Below are 15,876 nucleotides of genomic sequence, written 5' to 3' on the forward strand. Positions count from 1 at the left end.
TTATGAGATTAAAACCAGTTTTTTAGCCCCGAGGTATCTCAAATAGGATATGATGGATTGATGATATTACCCCTTTCTATTGATTTGTTTTTTTTGTATGATTAATTTCAGTCACGCTAAACATGGTTATAATTGATCTTGTTTTTATATGTAAATATAACAAGGCAGATTAATTCCAAGATATTCCTTTTGATACTTTAATAATTTAAGACATTCTTGAAAAGTAATACCTAATTATACATAGCATTTTATGTAATACTAGCGGCTTCTCCCTAAGCATGTAGGGTATTATAGGGGTAGGGAGGGACGAATAAATAACCTAAAACCAACCCCGGGACGCTTCCCTAGGAGGGAAAACTGAATCAGTACGGTAGATTTTAGTATCTTAAGCTACAGACAAAAAATGTCTTACTACTTTTTATAATTTAATATATCTAGATTGGCAACCAAACTGTCAGTCATACATATACATTAGCTATGCTACCAAAAACAAGGATGACAACATCCATAAAAGCGAAGCACTGAAACGGTAGGACAAACGGACAAATGGACTATACAATGTATAGTGTCAGAACTGTATAATCAGAATATAAGTATATAAGAGTCAAAGCAAAATTATAAGTAAATTTGTTAAAAAAATGCTAGATACAGGATAATGTTTATGGACATACTTACATTTTTAGGACTTGATTATAGAGATGCTTCGCTTTATTTTCCTAGGAATTAGTATTTAAAAAAATAAGATCAATCGGATAATTTCATCTGATACAAATTTTGTTGTTAAAAAAGTTGAAATTCAACATGTTCAAAATGGACATACGGACATTCTAGTAACGATTATAGAGTTGCTACGGTTTCTAAATCGTACCTAACTACTAAAGGAATCACCATGCAAAATTTGAAATCGATAGGACAATTCTAACATGCCAAAATTAACGAAAAAAGCTATCCGTTACGGACGTACGGACGGACCGACCCTAATTATAGAAAAGCTTCGCTTTTAAACATCTGAGGGGGACATAATCTTTATCGTTCTGCATAAAATGACAGTAGACTGCATAAACAATAATAACACAATAACATATTACTCAGTTTATGAACATGACTTATACACACCCCCAATAGATCCCTTCACTTTCATTCCTCAAGAATACAGGTACAAGCAATATTGGGAGTGTTGGTACTTTTATTAAAATAATGTGATCATTAGAATAATGTTAAATCAAAGGTATATTGTTTGTGTAATAATGATTAATTAAAATATATTCGAAGTAATACACGTTGTCATTTACGAAAATCTCAAAAAAATAACGAAAACTATTCAGTTCCTGTCTTGATATTCTTTTCAGGCGTTTATTCCTGATACCCCCTCCCCCCCCCCCCCATGCATAAGAATATTATAATTGATTATTGTATTAATAACAAGAACGACTTCTTTAACAATTTGTGTAGCTTGTTAATTCAAAATATTGTTTCAAAAATTGTACATGAAACTTATCCAACTGAAAAATCAACGGATATTATTTGAATTTTTAGCCGTCGAAATTGTAATCATAACAACAATTAACCGAAAGAAACAGGCGAAATTGTAAATGCTAGAGAAGCCCCACTCCATCTAATATGTATTATAATATTTTTAATAAGTAATATCAAATATGTATGCAATATTTTCCAATAAGAACAATGGAATATACAAAAATAAGTATTCGAGAGTGTGTGCCTTTGCAGGGGCCGGGTCATACTTTTTATTTAAGGGGTAAAGCATGACAAAAGTATATTTTGATTCCCCTCTATTAGAGTAAAACACTAGAGGGAGAAAGGGTTACATAACTGTATCTCCCCATCGCAACCACCTTGTGCAACCTTTCTATTGGGTCATTTGAAAATCAACCAATGCTGTCGCTTTTATTAACACAGCCAAGTAGCAGAAAATAATTTAGAAGCAGACGAAAAGGGTCCTTGAAAACATCTAATTTCAATATCATTTAATACAATTATTATTATTCTATATCTACTTCATAACACCCTAACATAGAAGCTTTGTAATTATTCTTATTTTCGGTAAATGATGGGGGGGGGGGGGGAAACCCTTACTCTAATATAGGCGTGTGTATATAAGTATTAATAACTTTAGTATTGCTAGAAGAAGAGGTATGTGATGTATAGTCCCTTTCTTCCTGATTTAAGAGCAATGCATGTATTTTATAGTTTAGCTTTTAGTTCTGGTATCCACGGTTTCGGAGCAAGACATTGCTCTGCAACAGGATACGAACATAAAAGTGAACAGTTGTCTTAATATAAATGTTATTATTGTATGTTAACCTTGTATTGAATTAATACACTTTATAAGAATATTTAGCTGTTTGTTCTTGCTATTACTATACGTCATTTTGGCGCAGTAGTGTAGTACGAATCTATAGCTCAGATTTTCTTTTAATTGTATTATTTCTTTTCTTTTTAGTTTGTTCAGGTATTTTTTGTGTTGGAGCGATGGGATTGACCATTGAAGAGTGGAGGAAGTTGTCTCAGGATGAGAAGGATTTGCATTTGGTTAATGAGATCCATGCTCTTGGGACTAGAATTGATAATGTGGCGGCGGAGCTGGGTGGGCGTATAGCGCCACTGGAGACGAAAATTCAAGAGTTGACGGATAATGTTGATACTAATGTTGCTGCGGTTACTGGACTGGCTACTCGGATGGACGATTTGGAAGATCGTCTTAATAAGGTGGTGGAGCCTAGTGTTGATAATGATATCAAGACTGAGAATGTGACCGTTGTGAATGAGTTTATGACTGGTCAGCAGCGAATTCTTGAAAAGATTGCCCAGCAGAATAGTTTGAATGACCAGCAGAATGGTTCGAATATCCAGCAGAATGGGTCGAATAATCAGCAGAATACCCAGCAGAATGGGTCGAATAACCAGCAGAATGGTTTAAATAACTCTATGCCGTGGCAGAGGACGGCTGGTGGATCTGGAGGATTTGGAGGATCAGAAGAGAAGCCTAAGTTGTTTGCTGGTGGTTCTCGGCCTATTTTTGGTGGTATGCAGGGACATGAGGATAAGATCATAAAACTTTGGGAATTGTCTAGAGTTGATGCTGTGGATAATATCTATAATGGAGTTCTCATGTGGTGGCCAGCCCTTTCTGAGGTTGATGCGGAGGATTTTAATACGCTCAATTTTTTTGAAGCTGGACTGAGTGATTCGCAGGTTAGTTGGTGTAAATCTCTTGTTTATGTACCAGATAGATCTCTGTATGTTTCGCAGGGGGAGGAGAATGTGCATAGGTACAATGAAACGTGTGCTAAACTTGATGATCAGTTCAGAAAAAATGCGCCTGAATTTGCAGTTGACGATGATGTGATTTTCTTTGATGATTATTTGGAGAGATTTTGGATGACTACTAGACGTTATCATATGACTAATCATCAAGTGTGTAAGGAAATTTTGTTTGATAAATGTGTGGGTGTAAGAACCGCTTGTGGTTATACACTAAAACCTGCTGATATGGAGAATAGACAATTAACATTAAAGGGGTACTTGTGTAAGATGCGGGAGACATTTTTACCACCCGACATGAAAAATGTGTGTAAAGATGCGTATTTGAGTGTTAAGCAACATGAGAATGATAAGATTGATGCATTTTTTGATAAGATACTATCTTTCTGGAAACGTGCGTATCCGAAACCAACTGATGATATGTTTATGGATTTCTATTCTCAAGTGTGTAATGTGGTTTTATCTCCACTTTTGGCTAATCAGATGCGTCAATTTGCATTGGATTTGGAACGTGACGGACAAGTGCGAATGATAACGAAGTTTCGGACAGAGTTAATAGTTAAAGCACAATTGATTGTTAAAGGGCTACAATTTAATCAAATTTCAGGGTCAATGGCTAGAGGATGTACAACAAACCAGATGGCTTTGGCTAAGACGATGGTTGGTGGCGTTGGTTCCAAGTCAAATCCTGTAACTATTGATCAGGTTAGTGATGAAGATAATTTGTCATTTGAAATAAATCAATGTGAAATTGATTTAGCTGATGAATTTGGTGGACCAGCTGAACTTATTCCTTTAATTGGCGCAATTCAAGGTGGATTTATTTGTTATTATTGCAACAGAAAGGGTCACATGATGAGGGATTGTTTTGATATTAGAGATAAAAAGTTGCCTAATCCTAAAGGAAAATACTTTTTGCGGTGGGGAAACAAGCCTTTTGTTCCTTATAAGACGGGGCAAAAGAGTTTTAAAAAGAATGAAAATAGTTTGGATAAAAAGAAATTGGTTGGTGAAATTGAAGGAGAGGTGAAAGAAGGGGAGGATACGAAGGAAGTGGCGCATGTCGATGGTTTAGGGGCAAGCGATTATGAAGAAGACTTTGTAGCGGAAGTCGAGGCATGGAATAATGCTATTATAGATGACATTTTATGGTTTTAATGTTTTGAATGTATTATAATCATAAAACCTTATTCCATTTTTTACTTGTTACGCGGCATTGTTTTGATTTATGCGCATTGTAAATAAACAACAACAAAACAAAATTAATGATAAAGAGTGAACGAAGCGACTCTAATTTTGTGATAATTTATTTTGATGGTTTATTTTGAATTATGAAAAATTAACATATTGTTTATAAGCCTATATGAAATTACGAGATTATGTTATAATGGAAATCAAAATAATTAATTTAGTTTTTGATTATGTTTTGTTGAAATTATGAAAATTCATTTTTGTTTCAGACTGTTGTGGAGTCTAACAGGGATAAGAATAATAAAAAGTGAAAATGAAAAATGAATTAGGAATACAATTTTGTAAAATTGCTATTGAAAAATATTGAATTGAATTTTAAATTGAATTAAATTTGATAAAAATATGAAATTAGATATTTGAAAAGTATTAAATTTTGATGAAATGTGGAAAATTGTTTTTGAAAGATGAGTCAGTTATTGTGATTTAAAGTATTCGATTTTAAAACAATTATATTGCGATTTAGTGATGTTGATTCAGCAAAATTTTTAATGAAGTTTAGAATTTCATGAAGCAAAATTGTTATAATGCATTAGATATAATCGTGGAGAAGTCTCTTTCTATGAAGGAAGGGAGGGGCTGTCTCTCGGAGCTGGTATGCACAAATATGGTGGAGCTGTCTCTTTTGTTGGAAGAGAAAGGGGGAGTGAACATATTTGCAACGAATATTGCACTACCTCTCAGAGTTGGTATGCGCAGATATGGGGGAGCTGTCTCTTTTGTTTGAGAGAAAGGGGGAGTGACCATATTTGCAAAGAAATTTGCACTGTCTCTCAGAGCTGGTATGCGCAATATGGGGCGGTGTATAGAGGTAGCTGAAATGATTATCGGGCGTGGAGCGCGCCATGCGCAGAAAGTTGGGCTGCGCAGAGAAGCAAAGCTGCGCAAGAAAGTGCTCTCAGGTATTGAGATATATAGTTAGTTGAATTTCGACTTTTAAACCTTTTATACATCTCAGTTTAATCTGACAATAATAGTTTTGTTAGGTAATATTTTATTGAATTTCAAAGAATTGAACTTATGGTATTTGGAAAGATTAATCTGCTTGGTGATTGATAATGTTTGATCATGTCATATTTCTTAATACAACTTCTTTTATTGTGTTACAAGTTATTGGTTCAGTGAAACATTTATTTATGGCATCTAAAATCATTGTATTTATTTTAGATTGGCTGAGAAGAGTGTTTTTTGGTGATTGGGAGATACTGTCATCATTATTTATTTGATGGTGAGTTGTTATGATTTCATGTTGTTACCATTTGATTACCATTATATATATTGCTGTTCGAAAAATAGTCTTGTAAATTTGTTATATATATATTAATATCAATATTAATTCTTATGTACAGTGATTTTCCATCAATTGGCATCTAAAATTTTGTAATATTTTAGATTGGTCGGAGAGAAGTTGTTGATTGTGGATTAAGAGATATTTTTGGACGTTTCTGTTGGTGGATGAAATATTGTCGGTGAGTGAATTGTTTTATTCAGTTTTTTGTTATTTGTTGTAGACAGATAGATAGTTATTTGATAGACAATTGGATAGTTACAACCTCATAACTGTCGGTGTGAGTTAGATAGCTGTTTTATAAGTTTCATGAAGATTCTGAGATGGCGGCTGGAGCGGCTGAAGTCTATGTTCCAACAAAGATTGGTGGCATGGAAATCCTGACTTTAATTGATAGCGGCAATGCAAGAGGCTGCCTGATATCTCAAGTGTTGGCTAGAAAGCTTGATTGTGTGATTGAAGAAACGGATTCGAAAGCAACAGGCGTGCAGGGTTCCAGCATCAAGATTGATGGTGTTGTTCGGAATGTTGAATTTCAGATTGGAGGTCACAGTTTTCAAGAAGATTGTTTTGTTATTTCCGGCATGACTGTACCTATGAACCTAGGCAGTTATTGGTTGAACAAAAATAACGTGAAGACGATATTTGCCAAAGACGGCAACAGGATTGAGATGCATGGAATCAGTGTGAATTTAGTAGCTAAACGGAAAATTGTAGTGAAGAATTTGGTTCATACAGTTTTGGAGAAAATGGAGAAGGCAAGAACTAAGAAACCTGAGATTAATGTAGCTGAGTTACAAGACCAAAAATGGATTTGTTCATTGAAAAATCGAATAGAAATTCCTGCATTGAGTACAGTGGTGGTAGAAGTTTCAACTAAAGGAAATATGCCTGAAGGACAGTTGTGTTATATAGCTCCTAGACAAGGTTACTGTAGCCGAAACAACTTGTTGATAAACGAAGGAATTACTGAGGTGGGAAAGAACGGTAAAATTATGACTAAAATCACGAATTTTGAAACTGTTAAGAAATCTGTTCCTGCTGGTACTTTGGTTGGAAATTTGTTTGTGGCGGAGAAGATAGCAATGCTGCAAGAGAACAGGATTAAAGAAGATGTGTCAACAACATTAAAGAAGATTCGTTTTATTAAAGATAAATTGAAGTTGGATAAAGTTCCGTTTTTAAAGGATAATGTTTCTTTGAAAGGAAGGATAGTTGGGTTGTTTTTAAAGAATTTCAAGGCATTATCGATTGATCCTACGGATATTGGATCTTGTACTTTGGAGGAGTATGATATTCAGTTGGTTCCTGGAGCTCAACCTTTCAAGAATAGGATGATTAGACTCAATCCTCATCATGCATCATTATGGTTGGAAACAGATGTGATAGAAGAATGTAATTCACCGTTTAATTCTGGAATTTTTGCTGTTAAGAAGAAAGTTGGAAATACTAACGAGGTGAAAGTCCGTTTTGTCCTGGACTACCGCTCATTAAATGAGATAACTGAGAAGATCTGTTACCCTTTGCCTAACATTGGTGAGCTGTTTGACAAACTTGGAGGAAAGAAGATTTTTACGTCTATTGACCTAACTTCAGCATATAATTCAATGCATTTGAAGGAATCTGTCAGGAAATATACAGCATTTTGTTCTAATGGACGGCAATATTGCTTCAAGAGGCTTCCGTTTGGATTGACCAATGCTCCAAGTGCATTTGTAAAGTTGATGGATAGAGTAATGGATTTGAGTCCTGAATTAAGGGCATTTTGCCTAGTTTACCTGGACGATGTTCTTGTATATAGTATGAATGTGGAGGAACATCTGGAACATTTGAATATTCTACTACGAACATTCTGTGAAGCAGGCCTCAAGATTAATCTTGGAAAATGTACATTGTTTGCAGAGGAAGTGAAATTTCTGGGCCATATTATAAATGAAGAAGGCATATTTATGGACCAAGCATATATTGAAAAGATTAAGAATTGGCCAGTACCTGAAACAGGTAAAGATATTCAAAGATTTACTGGTTTCATAAATTATTATGGTTCATATTTCAAGAATTTTTCTGATATTACAGCACCATTGAACAAATTTAGAAACAGTAGTAAAATAGAATGGGATGAAAAAAGTATGGAAGCTTTTACAAAGACTAGAGAATTGTTCTGTGAAGAAATAAGTAAATCGTTCCCGGATTGGAGAATGGAGGCTGAACCATTTGTGTTGGATACAGATTGGTCATCTACAGCTATGTCTGCGGTGTTAAGTCAAAAACAAAATGGACAAGAGAAGATGATATCGTGTTGGTCACGTGTTTGTTCAACTCATGAAGCCAATTATGCAGCACATAAAGGAGAATTATGTGCATTAGTAAATGCTGTTGAAAGATTTGAATGTTATTTGAGACACAAGAAGTTTATCGTGAGAACTGATTCAGCTGCACTGAAACATCTATCTACTTGGAGGCAGAACGGATATTTTGTTGGTCTCACCATAAGGTGGATAAATTTTTTATCCACCTTCAGTTATGAGGTTGTACATAGGCAGGGCAAGATGCATACTAATGTTGATATATTGTCACGTACTGCATTAAAGGATAGTAAAGATAGGATATCTAAATTATCGACAGACGAACAAGGAGAGTTAATATTGGATACTGTATATCAATTGGAAGATCCTAAATTATGTCTTATTGCAGGAATTGGAGCAGAGACGGCCAGTCAAATATCATCCAGATTGAAGGCGAGAGAATTTAGTCGTAGCCTGGAGAAGGATCCTGTTTTAGTTGAGGTGAGGAAATTTATTGTAAATAATGTCAAACCTACGTCCAGAGAATTGTCTCAAATGCCTTATCGTGGTAAACAAATATTAAGATTTTTTGAACATCTGAGTTATAAGGATGGTTTAATTATCCTGACTTCACCTATGCGGCTTCAGAAAGAATTTCAATTTATTGAACGGGTAGTGGTACCTATTGGAATGTACAATAAAGTTTTCTTGTTAGCTCATGCAGATGTTACAGCGGGGCATAGGGGTTATTTGGAAACTTTGAGCAGGATTAATCGTCACTTCATTTTTCCCTATGTATCTAAATAAGTAGCGGCGGCAGTTGCAAATTGTGTCATTTGTTTGAATAGACGTAAAAAACCTAAACATAATCATAATATAGAATTTTCTCCTTTGGCTGGGGAAGCTATGGCAGAGTTGGCCATAGATGCTTTAGGTCCTTTGAATGAGTGTGAATATAATGGAGTCATTTGTAAGCACATTTTAATAGTAGTTGACAGTTGTACTAGATATGTGTGGTTGTTTGCTATTGAGGATGTTAAAGCTGAAACAATTATTGAATGTCTGAAATTTAATTTATTTTCTGTTTGGGGACTATGCGAGCGAATTAGGACTGACAATGCACAAAGCTTCAAATCAAAAGTTTTTAGGGAAGTTTGTTTAAGGTTGGGAATTGAACAAATTTTTATCCCTCCAAGATCAGCAAATTCGAATTACAGTGAAAGATACAACCAATCGGTGTATTCGTTTCTTAAGACTGATTTACGTTTTCAAGATGGAGATTGGGCTTATAAACTTAAAGCTACACAATTTTGTATGAACACTTCTTTCAATCGGAGGTTAGGATGTTCCCCATATTTTAAGATGTTCCTAAGAAACCCTAAGCTTCCACTTGACTCATTTGACCCGTTAACACGCTCGAAAATTAAACATATGAATTTTTCAGAGTTATTGGAGTGCCTTGACAAGAATTGGAGGACTGGACAAGAAAGAACTGAGAAGTATTTGCAGGTAGAAAATACAGAAAGGATAGGTCGGCCGGTAGCTATAAATTCCTATTGTTATATTTTTTATGACGTCACAACGATTGGTGTAGCTCGTAAACTCTGCTCGTTATGGGTGGGTCCGTGTTTAGTGACAAAAGCAATTTCTGATAGTTTATTCGAGGTTCAACCCCTAGAAAAGTGTAGATTGAAAGATAAAGGGGTGAGAATTGTACCAAGAGATAAAATATATGTTATTGAGAGTACTTTAGACTTGACTCCAGATGAAAAGATTGACTTAGTGATTACAGATGAATGTTTCTCTGTGGATAATACCTTGAAAGTAAACTATGACTTTCCCAATACTTTGAGAAATTTAACTTGTTCAGGCGTTTCTGAAGAGGAGAATAGTTGTGGCGCTAGTCCAGAGGTGGTTGGAAGGCGGAAGGATGGACAGGTAACACCAGATTTTTTGGAGAAATCTTTTTTGGGTGTTGGGTTGTCACAGCAAAGGTCAAATGTATCTCAGAATAATGAAAATTTAGATGATTTAGTTGAGGATCTTAGTGATACTTTGGAAAGTACTCATATTTCTGATAGTGTAGATTCAAATGATATGACTGACAAAACTAAGTTAGACTCTACATATTCTACTATTAGTAAGGATAGTGTTTTTCATGGGGATTATGTCTCTGATAATAGCTTAGTAGACAACAGTTTGGGTGTAGAGGATGTTAACATGGAATCTGCTAGAGAGTTAGAGTCTCGGATGAGTATTTTAGAGGACACTTTTCCAAAATTGCAAAGTAAAATTGTAAACTTGGAACAACGAAGGGGAAGTGTTAAACGAGGTAGAGATGTTGAGGAGGATGAATTAGATAGATCGTTAGATAATGCAAAATCGCAAAAAATGTCTGAGACTATTCCTGTTAAGGGTCGTCCTAAAGGTTCTACAAATGAAGTGCAATTACAAAAATTAGAAGAGGATAGACAAAACAGAGAAAAAGACAGATTAGAACGTTATTCAGTAGCCGATGTAGTAACTAGGAACCTCGCAAAATTGATTAAAAAATAATATTTGTAATAATTTGTATAATATTTGCAGGAGAAGAGATTACCACGAGAACCGTAGAGAGCGTGATGACAAGAGAGGAAGCGGCGGTGGTGATAGACATCGTGGAGATCGTGGAGATCGTGGAGATCGTGGAGATCGTGGTATGCGCAAGAGGTCACCGGACGCTTGTAGTTCAAAGAGTGGACGTGCTGGACCAGTACCTGTGAAGAAATCCAAGGATGAAAGAGGAGTCAGGTACTTGGATATTTTGTTATTTGTTGTTGTGATGCAGGTTTATTGTTTGATTGTTGTTGGTGGTATGTATACGTCACAGGATCCACGGTTAGCAGCTTATGATTGTTCTCAAATAAGTAATGTTGAACTTAGATCAGCTGCCTGTTTGCATGATAGGATGGAACCGGTCAGATCTGTGGAATTGTTGGGGTTAGCAGAAACCGATTTTATATTGTCAGAAGCCATTAGTTGTGAGGTTAGACTAAAATTGGAGCGCTGGTTTTGCGGTACCGCGAGTCATGTGCACGTACTAGACGTGCCACATGAAAAACAGGTAGAGTTGAGTATGGACGAATGTAGAAGGGTTTTTCATTCTGGCAAGTATCAGCATGATGGAATTAGCTTTAAAGTAAATATAGATTTGCCAACTGTTCACAGTTTCACAGTTAATGGAACATTGTCACCTTTCTGGGATGTTGGTGGTGAAAATATTCAATGCAAGACACTGGGAATATACGCGCACAATATGTGGTTCAATTTAGGTTTTGCTGTTGGGACTTTGCATATTTTAGTAAAAAATACACCCGTTTTGATCAAGGGAAATGTTGTTATGGATTATGATAAAAAGACGATTGTGGCGAATTTTGAAGATAATCATTTGTGGGCAACATCAACTTCTCCATATTTTCCGTATGTAGTACGAAAACCGGCCAGTAATTTTAAGGTAGTTTTTCAAGATACATTCAATTTAACTACTTGGAATGAACAACTTTTTGTTTCTAACTTGGAAAGGAATATTTTAGTTAAAATTATGGGAACAGAGAAACTTACTTTGCAGCATCTGGATTTCAACATTTTTGTAACAGAATTAGAGGGTATCAAGTTTTTAGAGGAACCGAAGGCGGCTGTTAGAAGTTATTTTGGGGATTTGTTAAAACAGGAAGCTAGATTTGATTTGAATGCTATGTTTTTGGCTAGTAGAGAAAGAAACGAGAGGATGATGGAACTTTTTAGTATTTCTAGATGTGCTCAAACAGAAGTTAGGTCAAATGTACAGATGCATCATGGGTTCAGAATTATATACCTGGGAGAAATTGCTAAGTATGAAAAGTGTACAGCGGTTGAAATTCCAGTAAAGTTAGGTGTGGATTATGGATGTGCAGTAGGACACTTAATGGTGGATTATAAAGGTGAAACAGTTGGAATACAAGAATATAGTAGAATGATTGTAGCAGTAGAGGATATAAAATTGTTAAATTGTTCGCAAAGTCCGGTATTTTTGAAGTTGACAGCTAATTTGTTCCTTGGGAATCAGGGGCAGGGACTCGAACTTCTGCATATTGCCAATGAAAAATCAGAACACGTGGGACAAAAGATTTTTCTGAACGATGAAAAGGTGTTTATTGCTGATTTTAATAAGACTATTAAATATCAGGGATTAGAGGATTTTGAGGATTTTAATGGACAAGCTTCTAAATTGGATTTTGTTGATCATAAGTTGTCATTTTTCGAACAGGTTACAGGTCCTTGGTTTGGTCTAGAACATTTGTTCAAAGATATATTACCATTGTTTGCCAAGTTTGTTTTGATTGTGTTAATGTTGTTGTTAGGTATAATTCCTATGTTGGCATTGTTGTATTGTTGTTGTTCATGGTGTCATAAAAAAAGATTTACTGAGGAAGAATTTAATGCTAGATCTTAAATTTCTTATGCTGAAATTTAATTATATTGTATTTTTGCAGTTTGGTTACGGCGGCAACAATGAATCAAAAGTTATTGAGCAATGAAGAAGATGGTCGCCACAAACAATCTGCCAATGAAGGAAATCAAGTCAAACCTGGTCTACCAGTATCTGCATTGGTCAGCAACTCTGCATCCCGGCTGGTGTTGGTAATGTCGCGCGTTGAGCTGCCCACGTTGAGTGTGGGCAGGGCGACAAGGAACATATTTTTGAGCAGTGAGGACATGCCACTGGCAGATTTAGCTCGTCTTATTGATAATGAACCAAGGTTTAAGTTGAATTTGATAAACATGTTATCAGTGCAGTTGGAGATGGGGAGATGCATCCACTCCATAGACTGGCCTGTGGACAGGATCCCTATCTTTACCAGCCAGAATTCAAGATACCTCAACCTGATGGCGGCTGGTGAGCATTCTAAAGCTATAAATAAAAAGTTGTCATGGAACGAGACAACTAGTTTGAATAAGTTGAGTGCGACCATATTTCTCTCTAAGCTTGTTTGCGAAAATTTACCAAGTTTGGTATTGCTTGCTAAGATTGAATACCTGGATGGAGATGAGAGAAAAAGCTGTCAAACGTTGGGCGAATTGTTACCCATAATCAAACATATGGGGGAACTTGAGGATTGGCTTCAACTTTCAAAAATTGACGTCATACCTGCAGATGGTAAAATGAGCCTTCAGACGGTGTTGAGAACGGTGGGTAATAGCGTTGATCCGAGGTTGAAGACGCAGGTTGTGTCAGCTGTCCGGCTCCTGGCACATTGGAAAGATGTCGTGAATAAAGTAAGCTTTATTCTGAAGCAAATGCCATCCACAACTTTGTTAGAGTTACAGAAAGATTGGCTTGATGGAAAGTCTGAACAGGATTTGAGTGCTAAAGTGTTTATTGACTCCATTCAGGTGAATGAATACATGAACTTATCAGTCTACATTCCACGTATTGTAAACGTGAATTCGGTGAGTCTAATCACCAGTGGAGAGATGCCTGCTGAGATACGTTATGTTAGATTGGATGGTCAAAGAGACATAATTGATAACCTGGTGAGTGCCACATATGCAGGTAGTCTGATGAATGATAAAGTAGACGCAAGAGTTTTGACCTGGCAAATGCAGATGCGCTGCAAGCGTCTTCGTCCGACTCTAGCCAAGCAGATATTGTTATGTGATCCAAATACCACTTTAGAGAATGTAGTGAAGGAAATCAAATTGGAGTTGGATGGAAACGTTTATACAAGTTTGTTGACAACCAATATTGAGTGGAAGTTTAATCCTGAACACAAAGTAAATGAGTGGTTCGAGGGTGATTTCAAATTGGTTACTCGGTTTGGGGATCCTGTTTGTGTTCAGATGGATCAGCCCTTAAATCCGAACATTCCTGTTTGTCTGGACCTTGAATTGTCAAATCAGCAATGGCGTGTTGATGAACAAGTGAGGGAGGAAATGAGGTTGGAACACACGCCTGGAATATTGATGATGCTTGATAAATTTGGAGAAGAGGTTAGTCGTAAGCATCAAAAGATTTTGGATAATCAGGAGGAGGTTGATAACGTTGCAACCTCGATTTCGGTTGCGGTTACTAACGGATTTGAAAGATGTCTTCATATGCTTGGTGATACTGAGGCAAGGATGTCTCAAGACGGCTTGTGTGATGAGACCGCAAAACTTGGAGTGAATGATGAGGAAGCTATTATGCCCATGGATATTGAAGAATCTGGCAAGAAGAGCAGAACATCTGGAAAAAGAAAGTAATAATTATAGTTATGTGTATTAATTCATATTTTATTTTATTTTATGTATTTAATATTTGTTGAGGCAGTAGTAGTCTCAAAAAAAGTTTAAAATTCATGTTTCATATTAATGCTCTATAATACCATGCTTAAATCTGATGGTTATATGTTAACCAATGTTATTTTTATATCATGTATTTATGATAACTATGTAATTAATGCATTAGGTGTTAATCAATGCATTCTTCAATGATTATATGTTAATCAATGTTTTTTTCTTAAAAAAAAATATTAAAAAGAAAAAAAAAACACATAAAGAAAAAAGGAAAATATAAAAAAAAACACAAAAGAGTTCTAAGGAACCAAAATAAATAAAAAAATGTATACGAAGTGTTTAAAGATCTGGAATAAAAATATATATAAAAAAAAAATAAAAAAATATGGCAGGTGTCATACCAGATCCACTATTATCTATTTAATAAGCGTTCAACGCTACTTATAATATCTATGATAATTAACATGTAAAAACCTATTGTTATATTTAATCTGAAATATTACAGTTTGAAATCGAGGTTCATGTTTAAGCCAGGGAGAAATGTGATGTATAGTCCCTTTCTTCCTGATTTAAGAGCAATGCATGTATTTTATAGTTTAGCTTTTAGTTCTGGTATCCACGGTTTCGGAGCAAGACATTGCTCTGCAACAGGATACGAACATAAAAGTGAACAGTTGTCTTAATATAAATGTTATTATTGTATGTTAACCTTGTATTGAATTAATACACTTTATAAGAATATTTAGCTGTTTGTTCTTGCTATTACATACTAAAAATAAGTACATTTTTATATTTTATATATAACTATGTGTGTTATTAATAGACTTATAAGTACAATTTTTTACCATTTTTCAATAAATATATCTAATATTGTTTTATAATAATTATATGTACAAGTAGTTAAATGTAGTATTACTACGCATTTAGGAATGGCAGGACCAATCAGTGCAAAATATTAAGAAGGGTTTAGTATTGGTCCTAGGCAGTTATAAGGCTATTCAATAGAGGCTAAGTGTAGCCACGAATAATAGTTGAGAGTTCACTCCCTATGAAATAAATTCCTGTGTATCTACTGGAAAAGCTAAATGCAAAACACAAAAGTGACATTTGTTCAATTGGTAAAACCCTCCAATTATTATTGTTCTCCCAAGTAAAGACAAATATAATTCCTAAAATAGAAGGAAAATAATCATCATTGAGACAAAATGTACATATAGCTGCTATCATATAAATCATCACATCAAATCAATGAAACAAATAAATGTATTTTTATTTTGATTGGCTGAAAGGTTAAGGCATCATAGATTTTCAGTAGTTTAAATATCCTTTCCGTTGTCGACCGCACTGTTCTTGTTTTATAAGTAGAAGGAGGGAGTCCGCCTGTTTTAATTGTTTACTGCACAAATGTGATTGTGCTTAATTCCCCATAATTTTCATAATCCCCCCCCCCCCCCCACCCCCCTACTCATTCTTGCTCTC

At 35.3% G+C, this 15,876-nt stretch overlaps 3 protein-coding genes across 3 annotated transcripts in view; 2 read left to right on the forward strand and 1 right to left on the reverse strand.

Annotated features, from left to right (window-relative positions):
- Positions 1-15,876, reverse strand: part of LOC145314290 (uncharacterized) — a 128,124-nt gene that overhangs the window by 50,463 nt on the left and 61,785 nt on the right. The window lies entirely within an intron of this gene.
- On the forward strand, positions 2,161-3,987 carry LOC145314287 (uncharacterized). The gene is made up of 2 exons (XM_080154143.1): positions 2,161-3,213; positions 3,890-3,987. Exons 1-2 carry the CDS (start codon positions 2,491-2,493, stop codon positions 3,974-3,976), a joined length of 810 nt encoding a protein of 269 aa, XP_080010269.1. The 5' UTR covers positions 2,161-2,490; the 3' UTR covers positions 3,977-3,987.
- Positions 8,922-15,142, forward strand: LOC145314289 (uncharacterized). The gene is made up of 4 exons (XM_080154144.1): positions 8,922-9,612; positions 9,974-10,041; positions 10,690-10,893; positions 12,615-15,142. Exons 1-4 carry the CDS (start codon positions 9,010-9,012, stop codon positions 14,362-14,364), a joined length of 2,625 nt encoding a protein of 874 aa, XP_080010270.1. The 5' UTR covers positions 8,922-9,009; the 3' UTR covers positions 14,365-15,142.

Source organism: Acartia tonsa, chromosome 3 (assembly GCF_053477335.1).
Source record: "Acartia tonsa isolate MP-2025a chromosome 3, ASM5347733v1, whole genome shotgun sequence".
Lineage (NCBI taxonomy): Eukaryota > Metazoa > Arthropoda > Copepoda > Calanoida > Acartiidae > Acartia > Acartia tonsa.

Excerpts from the sequence above, each read along its gene's own strand:
- LOC145314287 (XM_080154143.1), top strand. The coding sequence starts at position 2,491 with ATGGGATTGACCATTGAAGAGTGGAGGAAGTTGTCTCAGGATGAGAAG. Across the intron at positions 3,214-3,889 it reads CTGGACTGAGTGATTCGCAG|GGTCAATGGCTAGAGGATGT; the intron begins GTTAGTTGGTGT and ends ATCAAATTTCAG.
- LOC145314289 (XM_080154144.1), top strand. The coding sequence starts at position 9,010 with ATGGCAGAGTTGGCCATAGATGCTTTAGGTCCTTTGAATGAGTGTGAA. Across the intron at positions 10,042-10,689 it reads GAAGGCGGAAGGATGGACAG|GAGAAGAGATTACCACGAGA; the intron begins GTAACACCAGAT and ends TAATATTTGCAG. Across the intron at positions 10,894-12,614 it reads AAGGATGAAAGAGGAGTCAG|TTTGGTTACGGCGGCAACAA; the intron begins GTACTTGGATAT and ends GTATTTTTGCAG.